The sequence below is a fragment of the Furipterus horrens genome, unplaced genomic scaffold (genome assembly GCF_987537825.1).
Source record: "Furipterus horrens unplaced genomic scaffold, mFurHor1.1.pri manual_scaffold_13, whole genome shotgun sequence".
Classification (NCBI taxonomy): Eukaryota; Metazoa; Chordata; class Mammalia; order Chiroptera; family Furipteridae; genus Furipterus; species Furipterus horrens.
The window spans coordinates 53518938-53541929 of record NW_028327183.1 but is presented as its reverse complement, the minus strand read 5'-3'; the positions used below and the strand labels follow the sequence as shown (position 1 = coordinate 53541929).

General features: G+C 39.9%; 1 protein-coding gene across 1 annotated transcript; it reads left to right on the top strand.

Annotated features, from left to right (window-relative positions):
- The first annotated feature begins 1088 nt into the window (after positions 1-1088).
- LOC149995338 (uncharacterized) lies at positions 1089-16781 on the top strand. Its single transcript, XM_090261372.1, is given in 5 exon segments — positions 1089-1219; positions 3568-3700; positions 3875-3970; positions 12656-12729; positions 13826-16781. Coding segments are annotated over 5 exon segments (3258 nt in total). The 5' UTR covers positions 1089-1204; the 3' UTR covers positions 16766-16781.
- The last annotated feature ends 6211 nt before the right edge of the window (positions 16782-22992 follow it).

Below are 22992 nucleotides of genomic sequence, written 5' to 3'. Positions count from 1 at the left end.
GAATAAATTTTTGCCCAGGTAACCTGTCCTTTTAGAATTTTACTCAAAGTGCTTCCCATTACCTAGAGGTCTGAGGTGTGCTGGGCCTGATATACCTGTCCCAGTGCTACAGAAAACAACTCCAGGGGAGTTACTCAGGCACCAGGTGGGAACTAGATAAAGAAACCATTTCGTGGACCCCGCTGCAGACCAGCAGAATTATAACTTAGAGTGGGGCCCTCATTCCCTAGGGGTCTGCATGCTTATTAAAGCTGAACTGTTTCATTTCAGGTACCTAGTAATCACCTGAGAAGTTTTGAGAGATGGCATGAGCTATGTCATCCTCCACAGAGTTGGACAAGTGCTGTGGGTGGAGCATCCTTGTTCATTGAAGTGCTCTGGGTCATCCTAAGGTGAGCCCAAGGGTTTGCAGGAGTGCTTTGGGATGCATTTTAAAAGAAATCCTTAGTTGTGGATGTGCTTTATTGATAAAAGATATTGAGCAATAGAGAGAGAGAGAGAGACATTGATGTGAAAAGAAATACCAATGGGCTGCCTCCCACATGCGCCGCAAGGGAGTAGAAAATACAACCTAGGTGGGTATCCTGACCACAAATCAAACTCACAGTGTTTTGGTGTCAGGGATATCCTGCAATCAACGGAGTTGTTCTCCTGGGGCATAGATTTATTTTTATTATGACAAAAATTATATTTAAAGTTTGAAAGTTAGAAGAGTTGAGCTCAGGGAAAAATCCAGTCAAAAGAAGGGCCTTGGTACTTAGCAGAAAGAAAGGAGAAAGCTTGTCAGGAGGGTCTAAGGGAAGGAGCAGGGAAGAAAAACGTATGCCAGCATGCCTTGTAAGTTCTGGAGCGCACTTTGGTCAGGGGAGGCAGTGGGGTGCTCTGCTGCGTTGGGGTTCAGGAGAGCAGCACACATTCTCAGTGCTCTGTGAGCTGTGGGCCTCTGTGGGTGGAGAAAGCACCTGAAAAGAAGAACGAAAAACTGCCATGTGGTCGTCATGTAGGAGCTTACTGTTCCTGACTCTCCTGTGACAAAGGACAAGGGAGGGTGACCTTTCCGGCATTTTCAGGTCCTTGTCAGTGTGCTGGAAGCGGATCCAAGGGCTTTGTGGACACACCTTAGAAGGCGCATTCTCAAAATGCCAGTGTGACTCCTCAGCATATCATCACCTGAGGAAGCAGCCCAGAGCAGGACCAGGACGCCATGGCTGCTTCTCAGGTAAACGATGTGTCCTCGGTTATAGGCTGTGTTTGCTTTTCTTTGGAACATCAGAGACTTAGAAACTGCAACCTGTACTTCTCTGCCTCTGATGTTCTTGCCTAGTGCGGTTGTTGTCTACTTATTTTTTTCTTTTCTTCTTATGATTGTCACCGCAGTTTATATACTTCCCTTTGTCCCAGAGCCTTCCCTACATTATCTTTATCCAGAATCTCAAAGGCCATGAATAATTAACCACCTTGAATTACTGACTTTCCACTACTGAAAACATCCCATTTTTGAGAGAGCTACCAGTGAGGGCACCTATGTCAGCACCCCTGTTGGGATGGGCTCAGAGGCTCAGGTATTGTGAAGTTGGGAAATGGAGGTTTTAGGTCCATGTAGCTGCAGCATGAGCTCTGTAGAGCAGGGGTAAAAAATGCTCATTTTTCTGGTCAGGATGGCTCAGCAAGTTCTGACCGAAAAGTAGATTGAAGTAAGTAGCTCACTAGTTTGGTACAAAACTCTTGCTATTTACATGTGCTACCATATTGTGTTCCATACATAGGAGTCACGTGTGTGTTGACATTTGCAAAAATTAGTTTATGAACATTTTCACATAATTTTTTTTTTTTTTTACTTTAAAAATTTTTTTAAAGACTAAAAATATATATTTTGAACGAGGGGAAGGGAAGGAGAAAAAGAGGGAGATGAACATCGATATGCTACAGAAACGTGAATTGATTGTGTCTTGCATGACCCCAACCAGAGACCTGGCCCTCAAACCTGGCCTGTACCCTGAAGGAGAATCGGACCAATGACCTTTGGGTTTGCAGGCAAAGGCTCAATCTACTCAGCCACACCAGCGAGGGCAAGGGTTTCTTACCTATTTTTATTTTCAGTAATGTCACATCAGTGATCACATGTTCTTCCTTTTATTCAGTCACCTGATATCCACTGTTTCAGAACACCTGATATTCATTTGGCTGAGGTGGTCTCTTCACCAATAGTCAGTAGTTTCCCTCCATCATTAACAAGGGTCTAAGAGGGAATTATTGAGGGATTTGAAAAAAACCCATCACATTTCATCTGGAAATACCCTGTTTAGTTTCACCTTGCTTTGGAAAATGAAGGCCCTGTTTTTATTTCCTAGAGATCATTAGCTTTTGCTCTGGAGGATTTAATCAATCAGGCCTTGTTCCTGTACATTTTGTTATATTCCACACTCATGTCACAGACATTCTCTGCATTATCACTTCCCATGTTGTCAAGAAAGTTTAGAAGTGTCATAATAATGTACGTTCCATTCTGTTAAATTTCTAAAATATAACTCTCCACTTATGATACACCAAAATTTTAAAAGAAATAAAAGACTAATAAGCACTAGGTTTATTTTATTTTTTATCATTTTATTTGTTCCTCTTTTTATTTTTCTAAAACAAAAGATATTCATAATAAGATCTGTGAGATTTACAGAATCACAAAATAATCTTAATTTCATTGACATAAAAATTCTGGTTTCTCTCACTTTCCATTTGTACCTACTTTTGATATGTATATCTGTCTGTGCATAAAATGTTAACAGTTGAGCTATTTATGTTCTTACTCCCTTAAAATGTTTTTGTTCTTCTCAGTTATAGAAACTGATGAACATCCATAAGGTCTCTTTTCGTGTTTTTGACTTTTTTTGAATAATTTTAGATCTAGTTTGTAGCAAATCTCAAGGTCTATGTTTTGCTCTGTTTTTTCGAAAATATTCTTACAGAAATAAGAATGTTGTTCTAAGATTACCTTCACTTAAAATTCAAGTAATATTAAGGGAGAAAAACATCAGTTGGTTGCCCCTCATACGCCCCCAACTGCAGACCGGGCCCATAACCCAGGCATGAACCCTGACTGGGAATTGAACCAGCGACCCTTTGGTTCTCAGACCAGTGCACAGTCCACTGAACTGCACCAGCCAGGGCGAATCAGGAGTTGCATTTTTAAAAATGTGCAGTTCTTTGTTAGAATTATAAGTGAAGAAGGATTTATACTTCTAACTCACCATGCCTTTTGCAGCTGTGAAATATATACAATTTCTCATGAATGATACGAATGCAACACTGAGCATCCATATGGCCATGTTTGTCTCTCATTTTAAAAGGTTATTGTTCTGAAATGTCTCTGCAGTGGACTATGAATATGTGTCACTCATTTCTCAGTGTTAGAAAGTACATTAGGGAATATCACTGGGGTGAAATGATCTTACTAGATGAGTCAATGGTCAGTGTAGTCTCCTAGGTTCAACCCACTTCTAACACAGTTTTCACATTGGGTTACATTATTAACCCTTGGTAGCCTCCTAGTAAATGTGTCTTATTTTTCAGGGACCTTTTACGTTCAAGGACGTGTCAGTAGATTTCTCTCAGGAGGAGTGGGAAACCCTGAACTCAGCTCAGCGAAAATTGTTCATTGATGTGATGTTGGAGAACTACAGGAACCTGGTCTCCGTGGGTGAGGGTGAGTTCTATTAGTTTGACATCTTTTGGTTATCCGCTTTGTATGAGAGCCTTTAGATTCTTGCTTTCAGGGGGAGTTGGAGATTGTTATTATTCTAGCAGTCTTGTTACCTGAGCACAAACTGGATTGTAAATCGAAGAATCTCTATTAAACTAATATTTGTTTTATAAATAGGTCATCTTTACCCTGAGGCAGCCCTGGTCACTATTGTGGAGCAAATGAATGAGCACTGGTATGTTGGAAGGAAAAAGACAATATCCGCCCACTCAGGTAGGTGGGAAGGGGACAGAAAATGACACAGGTGAGAGGCCCAAAGGTCACAGAGGAAGCCACTTAAAGTGTGGTTTGGGAAGCTATGCTTCACTTCAAGGAATCTGAAAAGCCCAGGTTGATTTCTGTTGCTGTCACAGAGGGCCAGGTGGTCTCCAACACGTCCGTTCCTCCTGTATCATCTTGGGACTCTGGTTCTACTCCAGTGACCTGTGTCATCCTATTAGCACTTGGGGCCAAAGTCCTCCCCTCCCTTTCTCTAGTGAGGGCCACTGTGGTCTTGCTCACCTTCCATTCAGTTGGGGACCTGGGAAAATGTGTGCATGTTGCTGAGAAACTGTAAATTAAGCCTTTTTTAAAAGTATATTTTATTGATTATGCTGTTACAGCTGTCTCAATTTTTTCCCCCTTTTTTCCCCTCTTCCCAGTCAGTACCGACCTTCCCTCCAGCCGTCCCAACCCCTTTAGTTCATGTCCATGGGTCGTGCATGTAAGTTCTTTGGCTTCACCCTTTCCTATATTATTCTTTTGTACCTACCAATTGTGCTTCTTAATCCCTGTACCATTTCCCAATTTCTTCCCCTTTCATCTTCAAATGATCCCCATACCTATGATTCTGTTTCAGTACTGTTTGTTTGCTTAGTTTGTTTAAGTTTTTATTTTTTATATTTTGTTGATAGCTATGTGTTTGTTGTTATTTTAATGTTCATAGTTTTGATCATCTTTTTCTTAAATAAACGCCTTTAACATTTCATATAATAAGGGTTTGGTGATGATGAACTCCTTTAACTTCACTTTGTCTGGGAAGCACTTCATCTGCCCTTCCATTCTAAATGATAGCTTTTCTTGGTAGAGAAATCTTGGTTGTACACCCTTGTTTTTCATCACTTTGAATACTCTGCCAATCCCTTCTTACCTGCAAAGTTTCTTTTGAGAAATCAGCTGATATTCTTATAGGCACCCCTTTGTAGGTTACTCACTTCTTTTGCTGCTTTTAAGATTCTCTGTTTATCTTGAACCTCTGGCATTTTAATTATGGTGTGTCTTGATGTGGTCATCTTTGGGTCTAGCTTGTTTGGGATTCTCTGTACTTCCTAGACTTGTATGTCTATTTCCTTTGCACAATTTGGAAAGTTTTCCTTCATAACTTTTCACATTAGTTTCAATTTCATGTTTCTCCTCTTTTCCTTCTGGCACCCCTATGATTTAGATGTTGGTATGTTTAAAGTTGTCCCATAGGTTCCTAATCCTCTCCTTGTTGTTTTTAATTTTTATTTCTTCATTCTGTATTGCTTGACAGTTTGTTTCTTCCTTATGTTCCAAATTGTTGATTTGAACCTCTGTTGTCTTCCCTTCACCATTGGTTTTGTGTGGATTTTCCTTCATTTCCTTCATGGCCTTCACCTCTTCCCTTATGCGTTAGCTGTACTCAAGCATGTCTGTCAACTGTGTGAGCCTCATTATCACCAATGTTTTGAACGGACTCCTGTAAGAAGCTGGCAGTTTCTTCCTGCACCCCAACCCCTACTGGTTTTCACAGTCAGAAGGAATGATGCTTTATTTTCCCTAGTGCTGGGACTGTGAGCTGCTTGGTCTGGTCTGGGGCTTGGCTTGCTCCCCAGGTGTCCCTCCTGACTTCTATAATGGGTGACTGCGCTTTCCGCTGGCTGTCCATAGCCACTGCCTTGCTGCTACTGCTGCTACTGCCACCATCGCCATCACTACCACCACAATTGGGTGGACTGTCAAGTGGGGTGGGCAGGGACACAGGGAATCACTAGGACTGGGCTACAGTGTTATCCTGGTAGATGGAGACTCACACATGGCACCTGCCTGCTGGCTCTGTGGTGGGGAGGACTCAGCAAGGGAATAATGGCCTGTGCCAGGACTGCTGTGTGAGAGAAGACTGCCCCTCCAGCTTCTCTCCTAAAGCCAGACAGTTCAGTTCCTCCGCATAAGTCCTGGGGCCTTTCCAGCTGCTGTCCTAAGTCTGGAGTTCAGAGCGTGGGAGTCCCAGTAAGTCTGAGTCTGGGCCCTTTAAGACAAAGGCTTGGACCCCAGCCCCCTTCAGTCCCACTCAGCCACAGTTCTTACCGGGGTTCCAGTGTGGTGCCTTTTTATGCTAGCTTCCCCAAATTCTGTTTATCGCATTTTTGGTTTTTATTTATAAGGAACGTGAATGATAGTTTTCCACTCAGTACACTTAAGACATTGTGGGACTTAATTCAAATATGTATCAGTCATATGTCGATTCCCATTAACGTTATGTGCACGTTTGTGTGGTTTTTACCCTACTTTGTTGATGACTCACCTTGTTTCTTTCTGTGCTCGGTTCATGGTCAGTGGTTGGTTGGTCCTGGGAATTTCAGAAATAGTCTTAATATTATTTCTCTTTGTGGCTGAATTTATGTTCTGTTTATGTGAGATAAAGACATTTTTAAGTTGAATGTAATTTTTTTTGATGTTTCAGTTGATTTATTTGTTGTTTTTCTATTACAGTTGTCCCACTTTTTCCCCCATTGCTCCCCGCACCCCCAGCCCACCCCTTCTCCCATCATCAGTCCCCACCCCGTTGTCCATGTCCATGGGTTATTTATACTAGTTTCTTTACTAAACCCTTCCCCTACTTACCCCCCTTCTCTCCTTCTCCTCTCCTGCTCCTGCCTAGTAGTTGTTATTCTGCTCCTTGTTTACAAGCCTCTGGTTCAATTTCACTCATTTGTGTGTTGTTCATTAGTTTCCTGTATTAGGTGATATCATACGGTATTTGTCTTTAGTTGCCTGGCTTATTTTCACTAAGAATAAATCTCTTTAGTTCCATCCGTGTTGTTGCAAATGGTAGGAGTTCCTTTTTTCTTTCTGCTGCATAGTATTTCATTGTGTAAATGTACCACAGGTTTTGATCCACTTATCTAACGAGTGTAATTTTTAAAGTTTTATAACTATCTCTTTTATTTTCCTAAAGATTTTATTTATTTATTTTTAGAGAGTTCCAAGGAAAAGAAGGGCGAAAGAGAGGGAGAGAAATATCAATGTGTGTTTGCTTCTCACCTTCCCCCAACTGGGGACCTGGCCCGCAACCCAGGCATGTGCCCTGACTGGGAACCTAACCAGCGATCCTTTGGTTCATAGGCCGGTGCATAATCCACTGAGTCACACCATCCAGGGCTAACTATCTCTTTTACACTATATATTTTGTTTGAAATTTTGATGAAAAACCGCCCTGACTAATGTGGATCGGTCAGTTGAGCATCTTCCAGCAAACTGAAAGGTTGCTGGTTCAATTCCTGGTCAGAGCACATACACCTGGGTTTCAGGTTCAGCCCTTGGTGGGAGCATGTACACAAAAGAGGCCGCCAATTAATGTTTCTGTCGCACATCGATGTTTCTGTCACACAATGATGTTTCTCTCCCTCTCTTTCTCCTTCCCTATCCCTCTTTGAAAAAAAATAAATCTTTTCAAAAAGTGAGAAAAACATCTACCGTCTTAACCATCTGTAACTGTACAATTCCGTCACATTCAGTGTATTCTTTGTTGCGCACCTGTTCTTCTAAAACTTCCATCCTGCAAAAATGTCTCAATGTCTGTTAAACTACCACTTCCTCATTTCCCTGAAAACCAAGACCTTGGTAACTTCCTTTCTTTTTTCCCTATTATGTGGGCTCTGTAAGATTTCTCATCTAAGTGGAATCTTTTAGCATCTTACCTCTTTGTGACTGTATGCTTCACTTAAAAAAGGTCCTCAGTGTTTGTCTTTTTGGTGTCAGATGATATCACTTTTTCTATTTTCAGGCAGAGCAGTATTTTATTTTAGGTATTTCCTACATTTTTTAAATCTGTATTTACCTGTAAACATGGGGATTGTTTCTTCCTATATAACCTTTTGTGAAAAATGCTATAATTGACAGGTCTGCAGGTGTCTCTTGCAAATGCTCCTTTGAACTCTTTTTGATAAACGGTAGAAGAGCTGAATGACAAAACATTTCCATTTTAATTTTTTGGCAAACCCCTTCTTGTTATTCATGCTGTTTGTACCAACTTATCTTTTGTTTTACTGTGTGTGGCATCTACCTTCTCCACATTTTTGGAAACAGTGTTGTTTGTTTCTTTGAAACTGGTCACCCTTATCACTCCGAAGTGATGTATTTTGTGTGTGTGTGTGTGTGTGTGTGTGTGTGTGTGTATTTTAATGGAGGATGAAAATATTTCTTGGACGGGCATAAAGAACCATAGGAAAGATGCATAGACCTTAGTATAGATGCTTCAGAGAAGAAAATCAGTGAAGGACATTTTCTAAGAGCAGTTTTAGGTTCACAGCAAAATGGTGTACAAGTAAATGAGAATTCCCAACGTCTCCCTGCTCCTGCGTGCATAGCCTCCTCCCTCATCAATGTCCCCCACCAGAGAGGTGCTTTTGGGATGTGTATGAAGCTACCTCTGTACATCATCACGACCTAATGTATTAGGTTACTGTAGGGTTCACTGGTGGGTTGTATATATACACGAGCTTGGAATATTCATGATGACATATATCCACATGATAGTGTCCTAGAGATAGTGTCCTAGATATGCATGGGAGATACAAGATCAACATTCATAAATCGTCAATAGCTTTCAGGTACCTAGGTTACAATTAACAATAACTGAGTACAATTCCAGTACAGCGGGTACAATGAATAGTCTGTGCCAGGGTCTATTAAACATTTTGACCCCACACTGGCACTAGGTACAAGATTTCAAATACTCCCTGCTAGAGATTGTTTATACTTAATTATAGATAAAGGAAAGCAGAGCAAGTTCTAAAGCATATTAATATTCTTTAAATCCAGTCCCCACGGAAACCCTCTGAATGATTTTCAGGTATATCTCCCACGCAGCCATTGTTGAGACTTAAAGACAAGCACAGCTGGGGTGCCAGCGGCAGGTCATGCTAAGGCCGGGGCTACAATTCCCTAAACCACAAGGAGCAGTGCCCTACAGATGGGCACTTAGGCAGTTTCCAGCACTTGGCTATTGTGAGTAGCACTGCTATGAACATAGGGGTGCATAGATTCTTTTGAATTGGTGTTTCAGGATTCTTCGGATATAATCCTAGCAATGGAATTGCTGGTTCAAAAGGCAGTTTCATTTTTAGTTTTTTGAGGAAATTCCATACTGTTTTTCATAGTGGCTGCACCAGTCTTCATTCCCACTAACAGCGCACTAGGGTTCCCATTTCTCCACATCCTCGCCGGCTCTCGTTGTTTGTTGCTTTGTTGATTATGGCCATTCTGACCGATGTAACTTGTATCTCACTGTGGTTTTAATTTGCATGTCTGATGGCTAGTGATGTTGAGCATCCTTTCATATGTCTATGGACCCTCTGTATGTCCTTGAAAAAGTGGCTGTTCAGGTCCTTTGCCCATTTTTTAATTGGGTTCTCTGTCTTCTTGGTGTTGCGTTATATAAGTTCTTTATATATTTTGGAGATCAATCCCTTGTCTGAGGTATCTTTGGCAAATATGTTTTCCCATATGGTTGGTTTCCTTTTCATCTTGCTGGTGTTTTCTTTTGCTGATCAGAAACTCTTCAGTTTGATGTGGTCCCACTCATTTATTCTTTCCTTTATTTCCCTAGATACTAATTTTTAATCTATATTCATTGTGCCCTCTGTAGATGTTTGTCCATTTTTGGACAGGTTTGTTTTTTTGTCACTGCAGAGGTTGAAAACATCTTTGTGTGACTTCCATAATAGTCCTGTACATGTTGTCTTTTACAAATATTTTTTCCCCAGCTTGTGGCCTCACTGCTTTTCCTCATGATAACGACCACTTTTGTTTGCTTGTTTTTTTTCTTAACGATTGATTTGAGACATGGGAATTTAAATAATAACATTATGAATTGAAAAAGAAAGTTGGTAAAGAATTTGCCTTGAGAAAATGTGAAGTATATAAAATTAACTTTTATATTCAATAACATGGATATTATATTTGTAGTTTTTTAATTTTTGAAATAAACACACAATGAGTCATGGCTTTAAGAAATAGTATTTTTGTTGTCATATGTCACTAAAATAAATTCTCCTAATTTATCCCAAAGTTTTGGTACCATTATAATGAGGGTCATTCTTTTCTTCCATTCTGTGTCTTCACTTATGTGAATATGCTCCAGTGGATATAGTGGCATATGTAAATTTTGAATTTGTGTTGTTGTATTCTTGGGATACCTGCCCCAAAATGGAATTGTTGTGTTATATGGCCCTTGTATGTATCTTTTTAAAGAAATTCCTTTGTTTTGTTGTGGCTGCACCAATTTATTTATAATCCCACTGATAGTTGCGTGAGGGATCTCGTTTCTTCACATCCTTGCCAATTCTTGTTGTCTGTTGATTTATTTTTTAAGATTTTATTTATTTACTTTTAAAGAGAGAGGAGGGGAGGGAGAATGAGAAGAGAAACATCCATGTGTGAGAGATACATCTTTCAGTTGCCTCTCACACGATCCCAGCTATGGAACTGGCCTGCAACGCAGCCATATGCCCTGACTGGTAATCAAACCAACGACCTTTCAGTTCAAAGGCTGGCACTCAGTCCACTAGATGACACCAGCCAGATCTGTTGATTTATTGAATATTTCCATCCTGATATATGTATGCTGGTATTTCCCTGTGGTGTCAATTTGCATTTCTCTGATGATGAATGATTGTAAACATACTTTCATGTGTCTATTGGACATCTTTATATTCTGTTTAAGGAAATATCTATTCAGGTTTTCTGCTCACTATTCAGTTGGATCGTGTGTGTGTGTGTGTTAAGTTGTGTAGTTATATATTTTGGGCATTAGTATCATCAGCGGATATCTTCCCTTATTCAGTAGATTGGATTTTTTGTTTGTTTTCTTGATGGTTTCCTTTGCTCTGCAGAAACTTACATTTTTGTAGTCTCATTTCATTAATATTTTTTCTTGTTCACTGTGCCTACCAAGATATATCCAAAAATTTTGTTTTAAGAACTTGGGAGTTTATTGACTATCCTTTGTTCTTTAATGGCTTTAGGTCTTAATATTTTTGTTTTCATCCATTTTGAGTTTATTTTGGTATAAGAAAGTGTTGGAGCTATATTATCATGGGTATTGGTTCAGTTTTTATGGCAACATTTATTGAAGAATCTGTCTCACCTTATTGTGTATTCGTGCCTTTTTTAATATTATTTAATCATGTATCTGTGGCCATTTAAAATACCGTTACTTGTTATATCATGTTGTCTTCTAAATATATATTTTTAATATTAAAGATGTATAAGGTACAGTCCTGGCTGTTCTGGCCTGTGAACCAAAAAGTTGCTGGTTCGATTCCCAGTCAGGGCACATCCCTAGGTTACAAGCTAGGTCCCCAGTAGGGTGTATGCCAGAGGCAACCGATCGATGTATCTGTCACATAATGACATTTCTCTTCCCTCTTTATTTCTCCCCGTTCTCTGAAAATAAATAAATAAAATTTTAAAAAGGAAAATAATTTTAAAAAGACGTATAAGATATATGCTTTGCACCATTTTTTTCATTTCCACAGGTTATATTTTTAACCCCCTATGTATTTGCCTTAATGTGCATGAGTTTTCATAGTTGGTGTAATCCATTGTCTATATTTACTTGGTTTAACTTTTGTATTGGTGGTGTAAAAAAACCCCAAATATTTTAAAATCATTTCCCTACATTTCTTGTATACTTGGTACCGGTCTTCAGTCCTGCAGTTTCTGTGGTCTTTAATCAATTACTCAACTCCTTTTTTTTTTCAGTATGCACAATGCATTCACTGTTTATTGACATGGTTTTAGTACTTCGTGTCATGCAAAACAGAAATAAGTATTTCAAAGATGTTGATAAATAGTGAGACCATTGAATACACTGTACCCTCCATCTCTCCAGAGTAGAAACTGGGAATTTTGGGAGTTTTGTTATGATATAATAATTACCATTGTGTGCCGGGGATGTGAGCTGTATGGTTGCCAAATGTAGGCAACTGTTTCTTTTGATTGACTTTTTCTTATTGTACCTTTCTTGATCTTGCTTTGAACATTTAACATTTTGAAGTACTCAAAAATATGATATATTCACACTCGCCATCAGAGAGATGCAAAATAATCCACAGTGAAATCCCCCCTCACACCTGTCAGAATGGCCATCATCAACAAAACAAACACCAAGTACTGACAAGGATGTGGAGAAAAGGGACCCCTAGTGCACTGTTGGTGGGAATGCAGACTGGTGCAGCCACTGTGGAAAACCATACAGAATTTCCTCTACTAAAAACAGAACATGGATGGAACTGGACAGTATTATGCTAAGTGAAATAAGCCAGGCTGTGAAAGACAAATACCATATGACCTTACTTAATACAGGAACCTAATGAACAAAACTTACAAATGAGCAAAATAGAACCAGAGGCATGGAAACAAGGAACAGAGTGACAGTGACCAGAAGGGGAAGGGTCTTTTCAAGGAACTGGTATAAATGATCCATGGACATAGACAACAGGGTGGGGAATCAGTGAGAGAGTGGGGAGGTGGGCAGGTCAGGGGAGAGAAATGGGGCGGGAAATGGGAAAACAGAAATAGGAAAACAAACAAAGTAATATATTGAATAAATGTTAAACTTCAGCGTACATTGACCTGAGTGTTGTACCTGTGAACCTTTATTGTGTCTTTCAGCTGTGTCATCTGCAGACAACCAGGCCTTGTTGCAAAAGCCAAGAATAGAAGATTTATTCTCTAAAATAATAATGGTAAGGTATGGAAGGTGTGCCTTTGATAATGTAATGAAAGGCTGATAAGAGTGAGTCACACAAAAAAAGTAAGTTAAAATGGACTGAACTTATTGAAGATTAATAATAAAATGCCTGGTACCTAAAAAGGTGAAAAATAAAATATCTTTGGGGAAACTCCCACTTAAAGGCAGTGACATTTGCAGATCAGTGAACTCCCAAATCCGAAGCCCGATAACATTTTATAAGTGTATATATTCTTCTAAAGGCAGTCTGGAAAATATGAACTCTCCTAATTTGTGGTGAGAATAATCATTTGAATAGTCTTAAAATGGAGACTGGGATTAAACTTTCAATAGTTTGTAAAATTGAGTGAATTCTAATGCATATATAAAATGTAAATGTAATCAACTTGGCAATCCCTTTATTAAGGAATTATTATTCTTCATTGAGAAGTAATGTTTTCTTTCATTCCAATATATAAAATTTTATGACCTTGGGAGGTATTTATGGATCAACCACCATGGTTTAATAGTTCAAAGAATAGTTATTTGGGAATAAGTGTATATGTATAATGAAACCATAGGTGTCACTAAAGGCCTCTCTATCCCAATGATTAACAACAGAATACATGTAATGAAAACAGATGTTATCAATGCATTAAAATTGAAAAATGTTTAACCATAAGTCAAATCGTAATGAATATAAGAACATTTCTCTCCCACAGAACCATTATGAAGGCGGAAAAGGCTTTGACCAAATGTCAAATCACAACACACAGCAGGTTAGACCTATTGTGGAGAAGTCAAGCAAACAAAGTAAATATGTTGAGGTAGTTAAAGAATCTTCGAATAATACTGAAGAAAAGAATATTCCCATCGAGGGAGATGTTTCTGAACATTTACCGTGTAGGAAAGTCCTCAGTAAAATATTTAATTTCAATGGACTTAAGAAAATCTGTACTGGAGAAAAACGTAAATGCAATGAATGTGGTAAAGCATATCATTGGCACTTGAGTCTTAATCTACATCAGAAAATATATACTGGACAGAAGCTGCATTTATGTAGAGAATGTGGCAAATCTCTTAGTTGGTTCTCAACCCTTAGTATTCACCAGGGAATTGATATTGGAGAGAAGCACTATAAATGTAGAGAATGTGGTAAAGACTTTCATCTGCCTTCAAAGCTTAGAAAGCATCAGAAAATTCATACTGGAGAGAAACCCTATAAATGTAAAGAATGTGGCAAAGCTTTTAGAGAATCATGGGTCCTTACTCAACATTGGAAAATTCATACTGGAGAGAAGCCTTATAAATGTGGAGAATGTGGCAAAGCCTTTAGAGAATCCTGGGTCCTTACTAAACATCAGAAAATTCATACTGGAGAGAAGCCTTATAAATGTGGCAAATGTGCTAAAGCCTTTCGCTGGGCCACAATCTTTACAGAGCATCAGAAAGTGCATACTGGAGAGAAGCCTTATAAATGTAAAGAATGTGGTAAAGCCTTCTGCTGGTCCTCAAACCTTAGACAGCATCAGAAAATTCATACTGGAGAGAAGCCCTATAAATGTAGACAGTGTGGTAAAGCCTTTTGCCAGTTCTCACACCTTACTCAGCATCAGTATATTCATACTGGAGAGAAGCCGTATGAATGTAGAGAATGTGGTAAAGCCTTTCGCCAATCCTCATCTCTTGGAAAACACCAGAAAATTCATACTGGAGAGAAGCCCTATAAATGTAGACAGTGTGGTAAAGCCTTTCGCCACTTCTCACACCTTACTCAGCATCAGAATATTCACACCGGAGAGAAGCCATATGAATGTAGAGAATGTGGTAAAGCCTTTAGAGAATCCTGGGTCCTTACTAAACATCAGAAAATTCATACTGGAGAGAAGTCTTATAATTGTAAGGAATGTAATAAAGCCTTTTACTGCTCCTCGTACCTTAGAAAGCATCAGAAAATTCATACTGGAGAGAAGCCATATGAATGTAAGGAATGTGGTAAAGCCTTTTTGTGGTCTTCAAATCTTAGAAAGCATCAGAAAATTCATACTGGAGAGAAGCCCTATAACTGTAGACAATGTGGTAAATCCTTTTGCCAGTTCTCACACCTCACTCGTCATCAGAAAATTCATACTGGAGAGAAGCCCTATGAATGTAGACAATGTGGTAAAGCCTTTTGCCACTTCTCACACCTTACTCGGCATCAGAATATTCATACTGGAGAGAAGCCATATGAATGTAGAGAATGTGGTAAAGCCTTTCGCCAATCCACAGCCCTTAGTCAACATCTGAAAATTCATGGTGAAGAGAAGCCTTATCAATGTACCAAATGTAGTAAAGCCTTTTGCCAGTCCTCATCCCTAAGAAAACATCAGAAAATTCATACTGAAGATAAACTCTATAAATGTAGAGAATGTAGTAAGGCCTTTTGCCAGTCCTCAGCTCTTATTCAACATGAGAAAATTCATACTGGAGTAAAGCCTTATAAATGTAGAGCATGTGGTAAAGACTTTTCCTCCTCTTCAGCTCTCAGTACTCATCAGAAAATTCATACTGGACAGAAGTCTCATAAGTGTACAGAATGTGATAAAGCCTTTCTCTGGTCCTCAAACCTTAGAAGGCATCAGAAAATTCATACTGAAGAGAAGCCTTATAAATGTAAAGAATGTGGCAAAGCCTTTAGAGAATCCTTGGTCCTTACTAAACATCAGAAAATTCATACTGGAGAGAAGTCTTATAATTGTAAGGAATGTAATAAAGCCTTTTACTACTCCTCGTACCTTAGAAAGCATCAGAAAATTCATACTGGACAGAAGCCATATGAATGTAAGGAATGTGGTAAAGCCTTTTTGTGGTCTTCAAATCTTAGAAAGCATCAGAAAATTCATACTGGAGAGAAGCCCTATAACTGTAGACAATGTGGTAAATCCTTTTGCCAGTTCTCACACCTCACTCGTCATCAGAAAATTCATACTGGAGAGAAGCCCTATGAATGTAGACAATGTGGTAAAGCCTTTTGCCGCTTCTCACACCTTACTCGGCATCAGAATATTCATACCAGAGAGAAGCCATATGAATGTAGAGAATGTGGTAAAGCCTTTCGCCAATCCACAGCCCTTAGTCAACATCTGAAAATTCATGGTGAAGAGAAGCCTTATCAATGTACCAAATGTAGTAAAGCCTTTTGCCAGTCCTCATCCCTAAGAAAACATCAGAAAATTCATACTGAAGATAAACTCTATAAATGTAGAGAATGTAGTAAGACCTTTTGCCAGTCCTCAACTCTTATTCAACATGAGAAAATTCATACTGGAGTAAAGCCTTATAAATGTAGAGCATGTGGTAAAGACTTTTCCTCCTCTTCAGCTCTCAGTACTCATCAGAAAATTCATACTGGACAGAAGTCTCATAAGTGTACAGAATGTGATAAAGCCTTTCTCTGGTCCTCAAACCTTAGAAGGCATCAGAAAATTCATACTGAAGAGAAGCCTTATAAATGTAAAGAATGTGGCAAAGCCTTTAGAGAATCCTGGGTCCTTACTAAACATCAGAAAATTCATACTGGAGAGAAGGCTTATAAATGTAGCAAATGTGCTAAAGCCTTTCGTCGGTCCTCAAACCTTACTGAGCATCAGAAAATTCATACTGGAGAGAAGTCTTATAATTGTAAAGAATGTAATAAAGCCTTTTACTGCTCCTCGTACCTTAGAAAGCATCGGAAAATTCATACTGGAGAGAAGCCATATGAATGTAAGGAATGTGGTAAAGCCTTTTTGTGGTCTTCAAATCTTAGAAAGCATCAGAAAATTCATACTGGAGAGAAGCCCTATAACTGTAGACAGTGTGGTAAATCCTTTTGCCAGTTCTCACACCTCACTCGGCATCAGAAAATTCATACTGGAGACAAGCCCTATAAATACAGAGAACGTGGTAAATCCTCTAGGGATTCCTGAAAACATACTGATCTGCAAAAAATTGATAAAGGTGAAAAGCCATGTAAGTGTAGGGAATGTGGAAGGCCTTTTGGTGGTCCTCAGCCCTTGTTATTTGAGTAATCATACTTGAGAGAGGTCTTATAAATATGGACTATGTGGCAAATTCTTTATTCTCTCCTTAAAACAGGTCACATCAGGTCATTTCATACTGGAGAGAAACCATATAAATGTATTGTAAATGCCATATTTTTAAATCATCTGTAGGTCATAGCCATCATGAGAGTATTCATTCTGGAGGAAAACCATTAAAATGTCAATAATGTGACAAAACTTAAATTTGTGCTCAAAACTTAACATGGGGAAATCACACTGAAGGGAAAGAAAAAATGTGAGGAATGTGCTTTTATTTTTTTATTTTTGTAAAGTGAACCATTTAATTGATGAATGTTTACTTTCTCTTTAAAATTTGGAACTTCAGTAAAGAAGATATTGCCATTGTGAGAAATAAATTTTTTTCATTCAAATGGAAATTTAAAAATGCTCTGTTAGCCATCCTTATGTCAAGTAAATGTTAAAACAGTTGCTATAAAAAGAAAAGGTATTTCATAATTACAAAGGGATCAAGTTAACAAGAGGATATAACTCTTGTAAACATTAATGCACCCAACGAGGGAGTATCGTATCGGCAGCTGTCCGTCTCGAGAGACGATGGTGTAGCTTCTTAAGAATCTATCTGCACCGCCGAGAATGGCTGTGCAGTCCGACTCGGGAGTGACACGGTATCTGTCTCCTCCCGTGTTGAATCGACATCTTGCGATGACGCTGGAGTGTCCTCTCCAGTGGAGCTGAAGCTACAGAGCCTGGGCAGGGTGATATGGAGGGTCTGCTGTTGCCCATGCAGCAGACCCCCCCTCTCCGCAGCTGAAGGATCCAAGGGAAAGACGGAGTCAATACAGCTTGGCTTCAGGTGCGCCGCAGGAGTTGCCGGTGTTGACTACAACGTCAAACCGCCTTAGGGACTCCGGCTCCGGATTTTCTGTCGGGGTTTACTCCCTTAGCCTTTCCCCTGAAGAGGTATGCCGCAAGGCAGCGGAGGTTTTTTGGAATCAGAGTTTTCCTTCTCTGATGTGCCCTGACTGGAAGATCGAACCAGCGATGCTTAGCTCGCAGGCCGACACTCAATCCACTGAGCAAGAATAGAAGAAGCAACAGGAAAGCCTAGGCTGGCCTGCCTTAGCTCACTGGGAAGTCAGAGTAAAGGGGGCTTAGGGGATGGGTTCAGAGTATTAGCCTGGGAAGATTTGTCCATTTTTCCCTGGTTGCAAGTCTAGTGGGGACCCTTAGAATTTAGCAGCTAGATGCCAATGTAACAGAGTGAGGGAGAGGCAGGGGGAGTATATATACGAGGAAGTATATAAATATTGAAAGCAAATAGTAATGAACATAAAAGGAGAGAAGGACCCTTTTTGGTTATTGAGTTGTAAGAACTTGTCAAATATTATGGATAGGAGACCCTTACAAGATCTGTGACTTACAATTATTTTCTCCCTTTTGATAGACTTTTTCCTTATGTGATAGTGTCCTTTATACACAGCATTAATTTTGATGACAATTTATTTCCTCTTTCTACCTCCAAATCCGAGGTTATGAACATTTAACATTTGTTTTTATCCAAGACACCACTATACTTGCTTCTTACATTGAGCTCCCATATAGTGATAGCTTCTATGTCTTGGCTAAATTATAACCATTTTTATCTAAAAGACCTACTGAATCTGCCGTGGCTGGTGTGGCTCAGTGAGTTGAATTGCAGCCTGTGAACCTAAAGGTCGCTGGTTCGATTCCCAGTCAGGAATTGCAGACCAGGTCCCAGGATAGGGTGTGTCAGGGGCTACAAATGCATGTTTCTCTGGCACATTGGTGTTTCTCTCCCTCTCTCCTCCTCTATAAAATCTTTTAAAATTAAAATAAAACATCTCTGAATGAGAGTGCTTAGATAACCACCAGGACTTTTGTGAGATCGATGTGCAGTGATTACAAAATGCTTGATGTTAAAAAAAATCAGGTTCATAATACATTTCATTGTTTTAAATTTTATTGAATTTATTGAGGTCTCATTGGTTAATAAAATTATAGGATTCAAGGGTACAATTCTATATTACATCATCTGCATATTATATTGTGTGCTCACCATCCAGAGTCAAGTGTCCTTCCATCAATATTTCTCCTCTACCCTTTTCTACCTGCCCACACCCACTTTCCCTCTGAAAATCACCGTAATGTGTTGTGTGTCTGTGAGGTTTTTTTTCAGTATATTTTATTGAATATTTTGCCACAATAGCTCCAGTCCCCTTCTCCCCTACTCCCATCTGCCCAGCATCCTCTATGAGTTTTTTTCCTGCCTAATTCCTTATGTACATTTAAAATCAATTTGTATAATAAAAATCGGTGTTACATCATTTTTAACTCTGAACTGTCCATTGTATGAAAAATTATTAATATTTTTGAATCAGAAAATCTTTGATTATATTTAACCTCAAATGCATTTATGAAATCAGACCAAATATATCTTGCAATACTCTTCTTTTCCATAGATTATTGGGCATTTGTGCACATCAGTACATCACTATTTATAGTTTACTTAATCCTGGTTTATATAAAGTTTCTAGGACATTGCGATGTGCCCCTAAACAAACCACATTGACCAGCCTTGCTGGTATTACAGAGCCTACTCCCCATCTCTAGCAGGCCTGAGTAGACACCCCTTTCCAGAAGGAGCACATCAAAGGAGGCTGTTCCTGAGTTCCGTGCCAGTGCCACATGTGGAGACATAGTAATGATGCTTATTTTCCTGATGTGAACAATAAAAGCAGAATAGCACTAGTTTTCACGAAATCAGTAGTATCTGTTATACCATTAATATTTTTTCCCATTAATAATCTTTTTAAAGGTTTTGGTTTTTTATTAAGAGAAGAAGTGAGGGAGAACAAGAGGGAGAGAAATGTCGATGTGAGCAAGAGGCAATCACACATTGAAATTCCTCTTCCTCCCTCTCTAAAAATAAAGTCTTTCAAAAATTATTTTTAATAAGTAATTTGCAAGTTAATATCTACTATGTTATGGAACTTTTGAAGATGGTCTTGGCAGGTGTTGAATCAACCACATAGTAAATGTATATGCTACAGAAATATCTAAAAGGTTATTTCCAATAAAGGACATCTTTCTCTTAGAAATAAGAGTTTTGAAACCTTTAAAGTAATTTTTACCCTAATATTTTTGAGCTTTTATTATTTTAAATAAAGAAGTAATATACTCAACTAGATTGAAACTTTGGAAGGTAAATTACTCTTGAGCAAAAATACAAAACAACCCTTGCCCGTCCACTTCTACCTGCCTCCCAGGATCCAGCTCACTTCTCTGAGCTCTGCTCACTGTGCACACAGGGGCGCGATTTCTCTCTAGATGAAATCTTCTGTTGCAGGAAGACAGATCTCTGGGTAGGGGCATTCTCGTGCCCCACCACCCAGGTGGCATCCCATGACTCAGGAGACGATGAGCAACTCTCGTCTCCGCCTTCGGCTTTAGGCTGTCGAGGCCACTGAGTCATGTAATCCTGGGTAAAACAGGTTCTGTTGTGTACTCCATCTGCTTCCTTTAATGAAGTCTTGATATGGAGCTGGCCTTGAGGATTAGTGGATCTTCCTTACTTCCTTGACAGGTGCTAGATAAAACAGGAGTTACCCTGGCCGTATTTTACATATTAATGCTCTTGTAAGAATTCTTTCACTTGTAAAATTCTCCTGTTGTTGGCTGGAATGTCACACCCTATTCTATTCCCTAATAAAAAGAGGATGAGGCTTCTCGCTCTCGGCTGATGGTCTGAGCGAGCCACAGCCCTCCGTTCGTTACTGGCCAATCATCCTGCCTGCCGGATTTATTTCAGCGTCCGAAACCACAACCAACGCAACATCTGGCGCTCGAGCACGGACCAGAAGGTAAAAACCGGGACGGGTAGGACCGAAAAGGAAATTGCACGGGTCTAAGTAAACTTTTCGGAAAAACGCTTCGGAGTAATGGGGAACAGTCCTTCAGTTAAGGAAGAATATATTAGGCTTTTAAAGTCTTTACTTAGAAGTTCAGGTGTACAGATAAAAGAGAGTGCCTTAACAGATTTATTCTTGCAGGTCAAGAAACACTGTTATTGGTTTACTCCAGAGAGAAGAAATCAGTTAAATTTAAGGGTGTGGAAACAAGTTGGTAAAGCTCTTAGAAGAGCGCACCAGACTGGTCCTCCTATAGCAGGTGAAACATGGGCGGCCTCTAACCAGGTGGCTGTGGCCTTGCAGCCATTTCAATCGGACTCTGAGGCAGATTCAGTAAAAGCTTGTAGTAGTCAGCCCTCGCCTCCAATTTATGACCAGTCGGAGATAATTAACAATGAAACTCCGGGAGATATGCAGGGTGCCGTCACGGCCCCCTCTGTTCTGGCAGAGGATACCGGGAACAATAGCCCTGCTCCTGCGCTGACTGCAGCCACTGCGCCCAGCCCCCCGCTGGCGGCGGCTCCAGTCCCGCTTTCAGATTTTGAATCAGATGAGGCTCCACCCCGGTATCCTCCTTTGTCGCCACTTCCAACATTTCCTGGTGAGAATGCCCAGCTGTTGGCTGCCTTTAACAACATGTCTAAATTGTTTGAGAAGTTTGCTGTTAATCTAGATACTAAGTTTGAAAAACTTGTTAATCATTTGGATTCTAAGGAGCCTACTGCTCCTCCTGCTGCATTTCTGGCTCAGGAGTCTCCGCCCTTTGTTCCGACGTTGCCTCCGGCTACCACTACAACATCTTTTGTTCCAAAAAATCCTTCTGATTATACCGATTCAACCTTTTGTTTCGCTAAGCCTCCAAATTTAACAAGGGTTATGCTTCAGGCCGAGGAGGAAACACCTTCCTCGAAAATGTGGACTAATACCTCTTCAATATTCCCAGTATTAAGAATTCAACAACCTCCAAATAATGAACATCCGCAGGGCCAGGTTGTTGTTGCCCATCGCAATGTTGAGTTTCAGTTTTTAAAAATTCTTAAATCCTCTGTTTCTAGTTATGGACCGAATTCTCCTTACGTGTACGGTCTCATTTCCTCATTTGCTAATGATAATCTTTTAATCCCAGCGGATTGGGATGTTCTTTCTCGGTCCTCCCTGGAGCCCGCACAATTTTTACAATTTAAATCTTGGTATAGCGAGGAGGCCAGGCGGGTCAGCCGTGAGAACGCCGCCCTTCAGCCGCCTGGGGCGACATTTGAGCAACTTACGGGTACCGGGACCTTTTCTGCGGTTAACAATCAAATTCAATTATCTAATCAGATTCTTGCGCAAGTGAAGGATATTTGCCTTTTTGCTTGGCAACAATTACAAAATCCTGGGGAGGTGGCAAAATCTTTTGTAAAAATCCTCCAAGAGGCCAATGAGCCCTATACTGAATTTCTTGCCAGACTCCAAAGTGCTATCAAAAAGGCCACTACTGGCATTGAAGCACAGGATATGTTATTCTTAATCCTTGCCTATGAAAATGCTAATGCGGATTGTAAAAGGGTGTTGGCTCCTGTGAAACAAAAGGGTGGAACGGTTGAAGATTATATCAGAGCATGTAGAGAAATTGGATCTCAGACTTATGGTATTAATTTGTTAGCCTCGGTTATGAAAGAAAACTCTCAGAATTCTAAAATTAGGTGTTTTAATTGTGGTAAAATTGGGCATACTAGAAAAGATTGCAGGAAAGGAAAAGGAGAAAAGGGGGTAGAAAAATCCTCCCAGCCTCCGGGACTGTGCCGAAGGTGTTACAAAGGAAGGCACTGGACCAATGAATGCCATTCCAAAAAGGATAAACAGGGCAATCCTTTGCCGCCCCTCCCTTCAGCAGGGTCGGGAAACTGGCAGCAGGGCCCAGCTCGGGGCCCATCAAACAGTACGAGCCTAACTACTCAGTTTCCTGTCAGCTCAGGGCAAACCCATCAGCTGATGAATTAAAACCTAAATCTAAATTATTTATCTCAGAATTATACCACTCGACCAAGTCGAGCGCGGCCTTAGATATACCAGCTCCTGCCGCATTTTCTTTGTCTCCCGACAAAGGAATCCAGAGAATTCCTACAGGTGTTTATGGCCCACTGCCGGCTGGCAGTGTTGGCTTGCTAATAGGAAGAAGCAGCCTGACTAGTAAAGGAATTATAGTACATTTAGGAGTAATTGATGCTGATTTTACGGGAGAAATTGAGGTTATGATGACAGCAGAAAAGCCTTGCTCTTTTGAGCAAGGGCAGCGCATTGCCCAATTGTTAATTCTTCCGT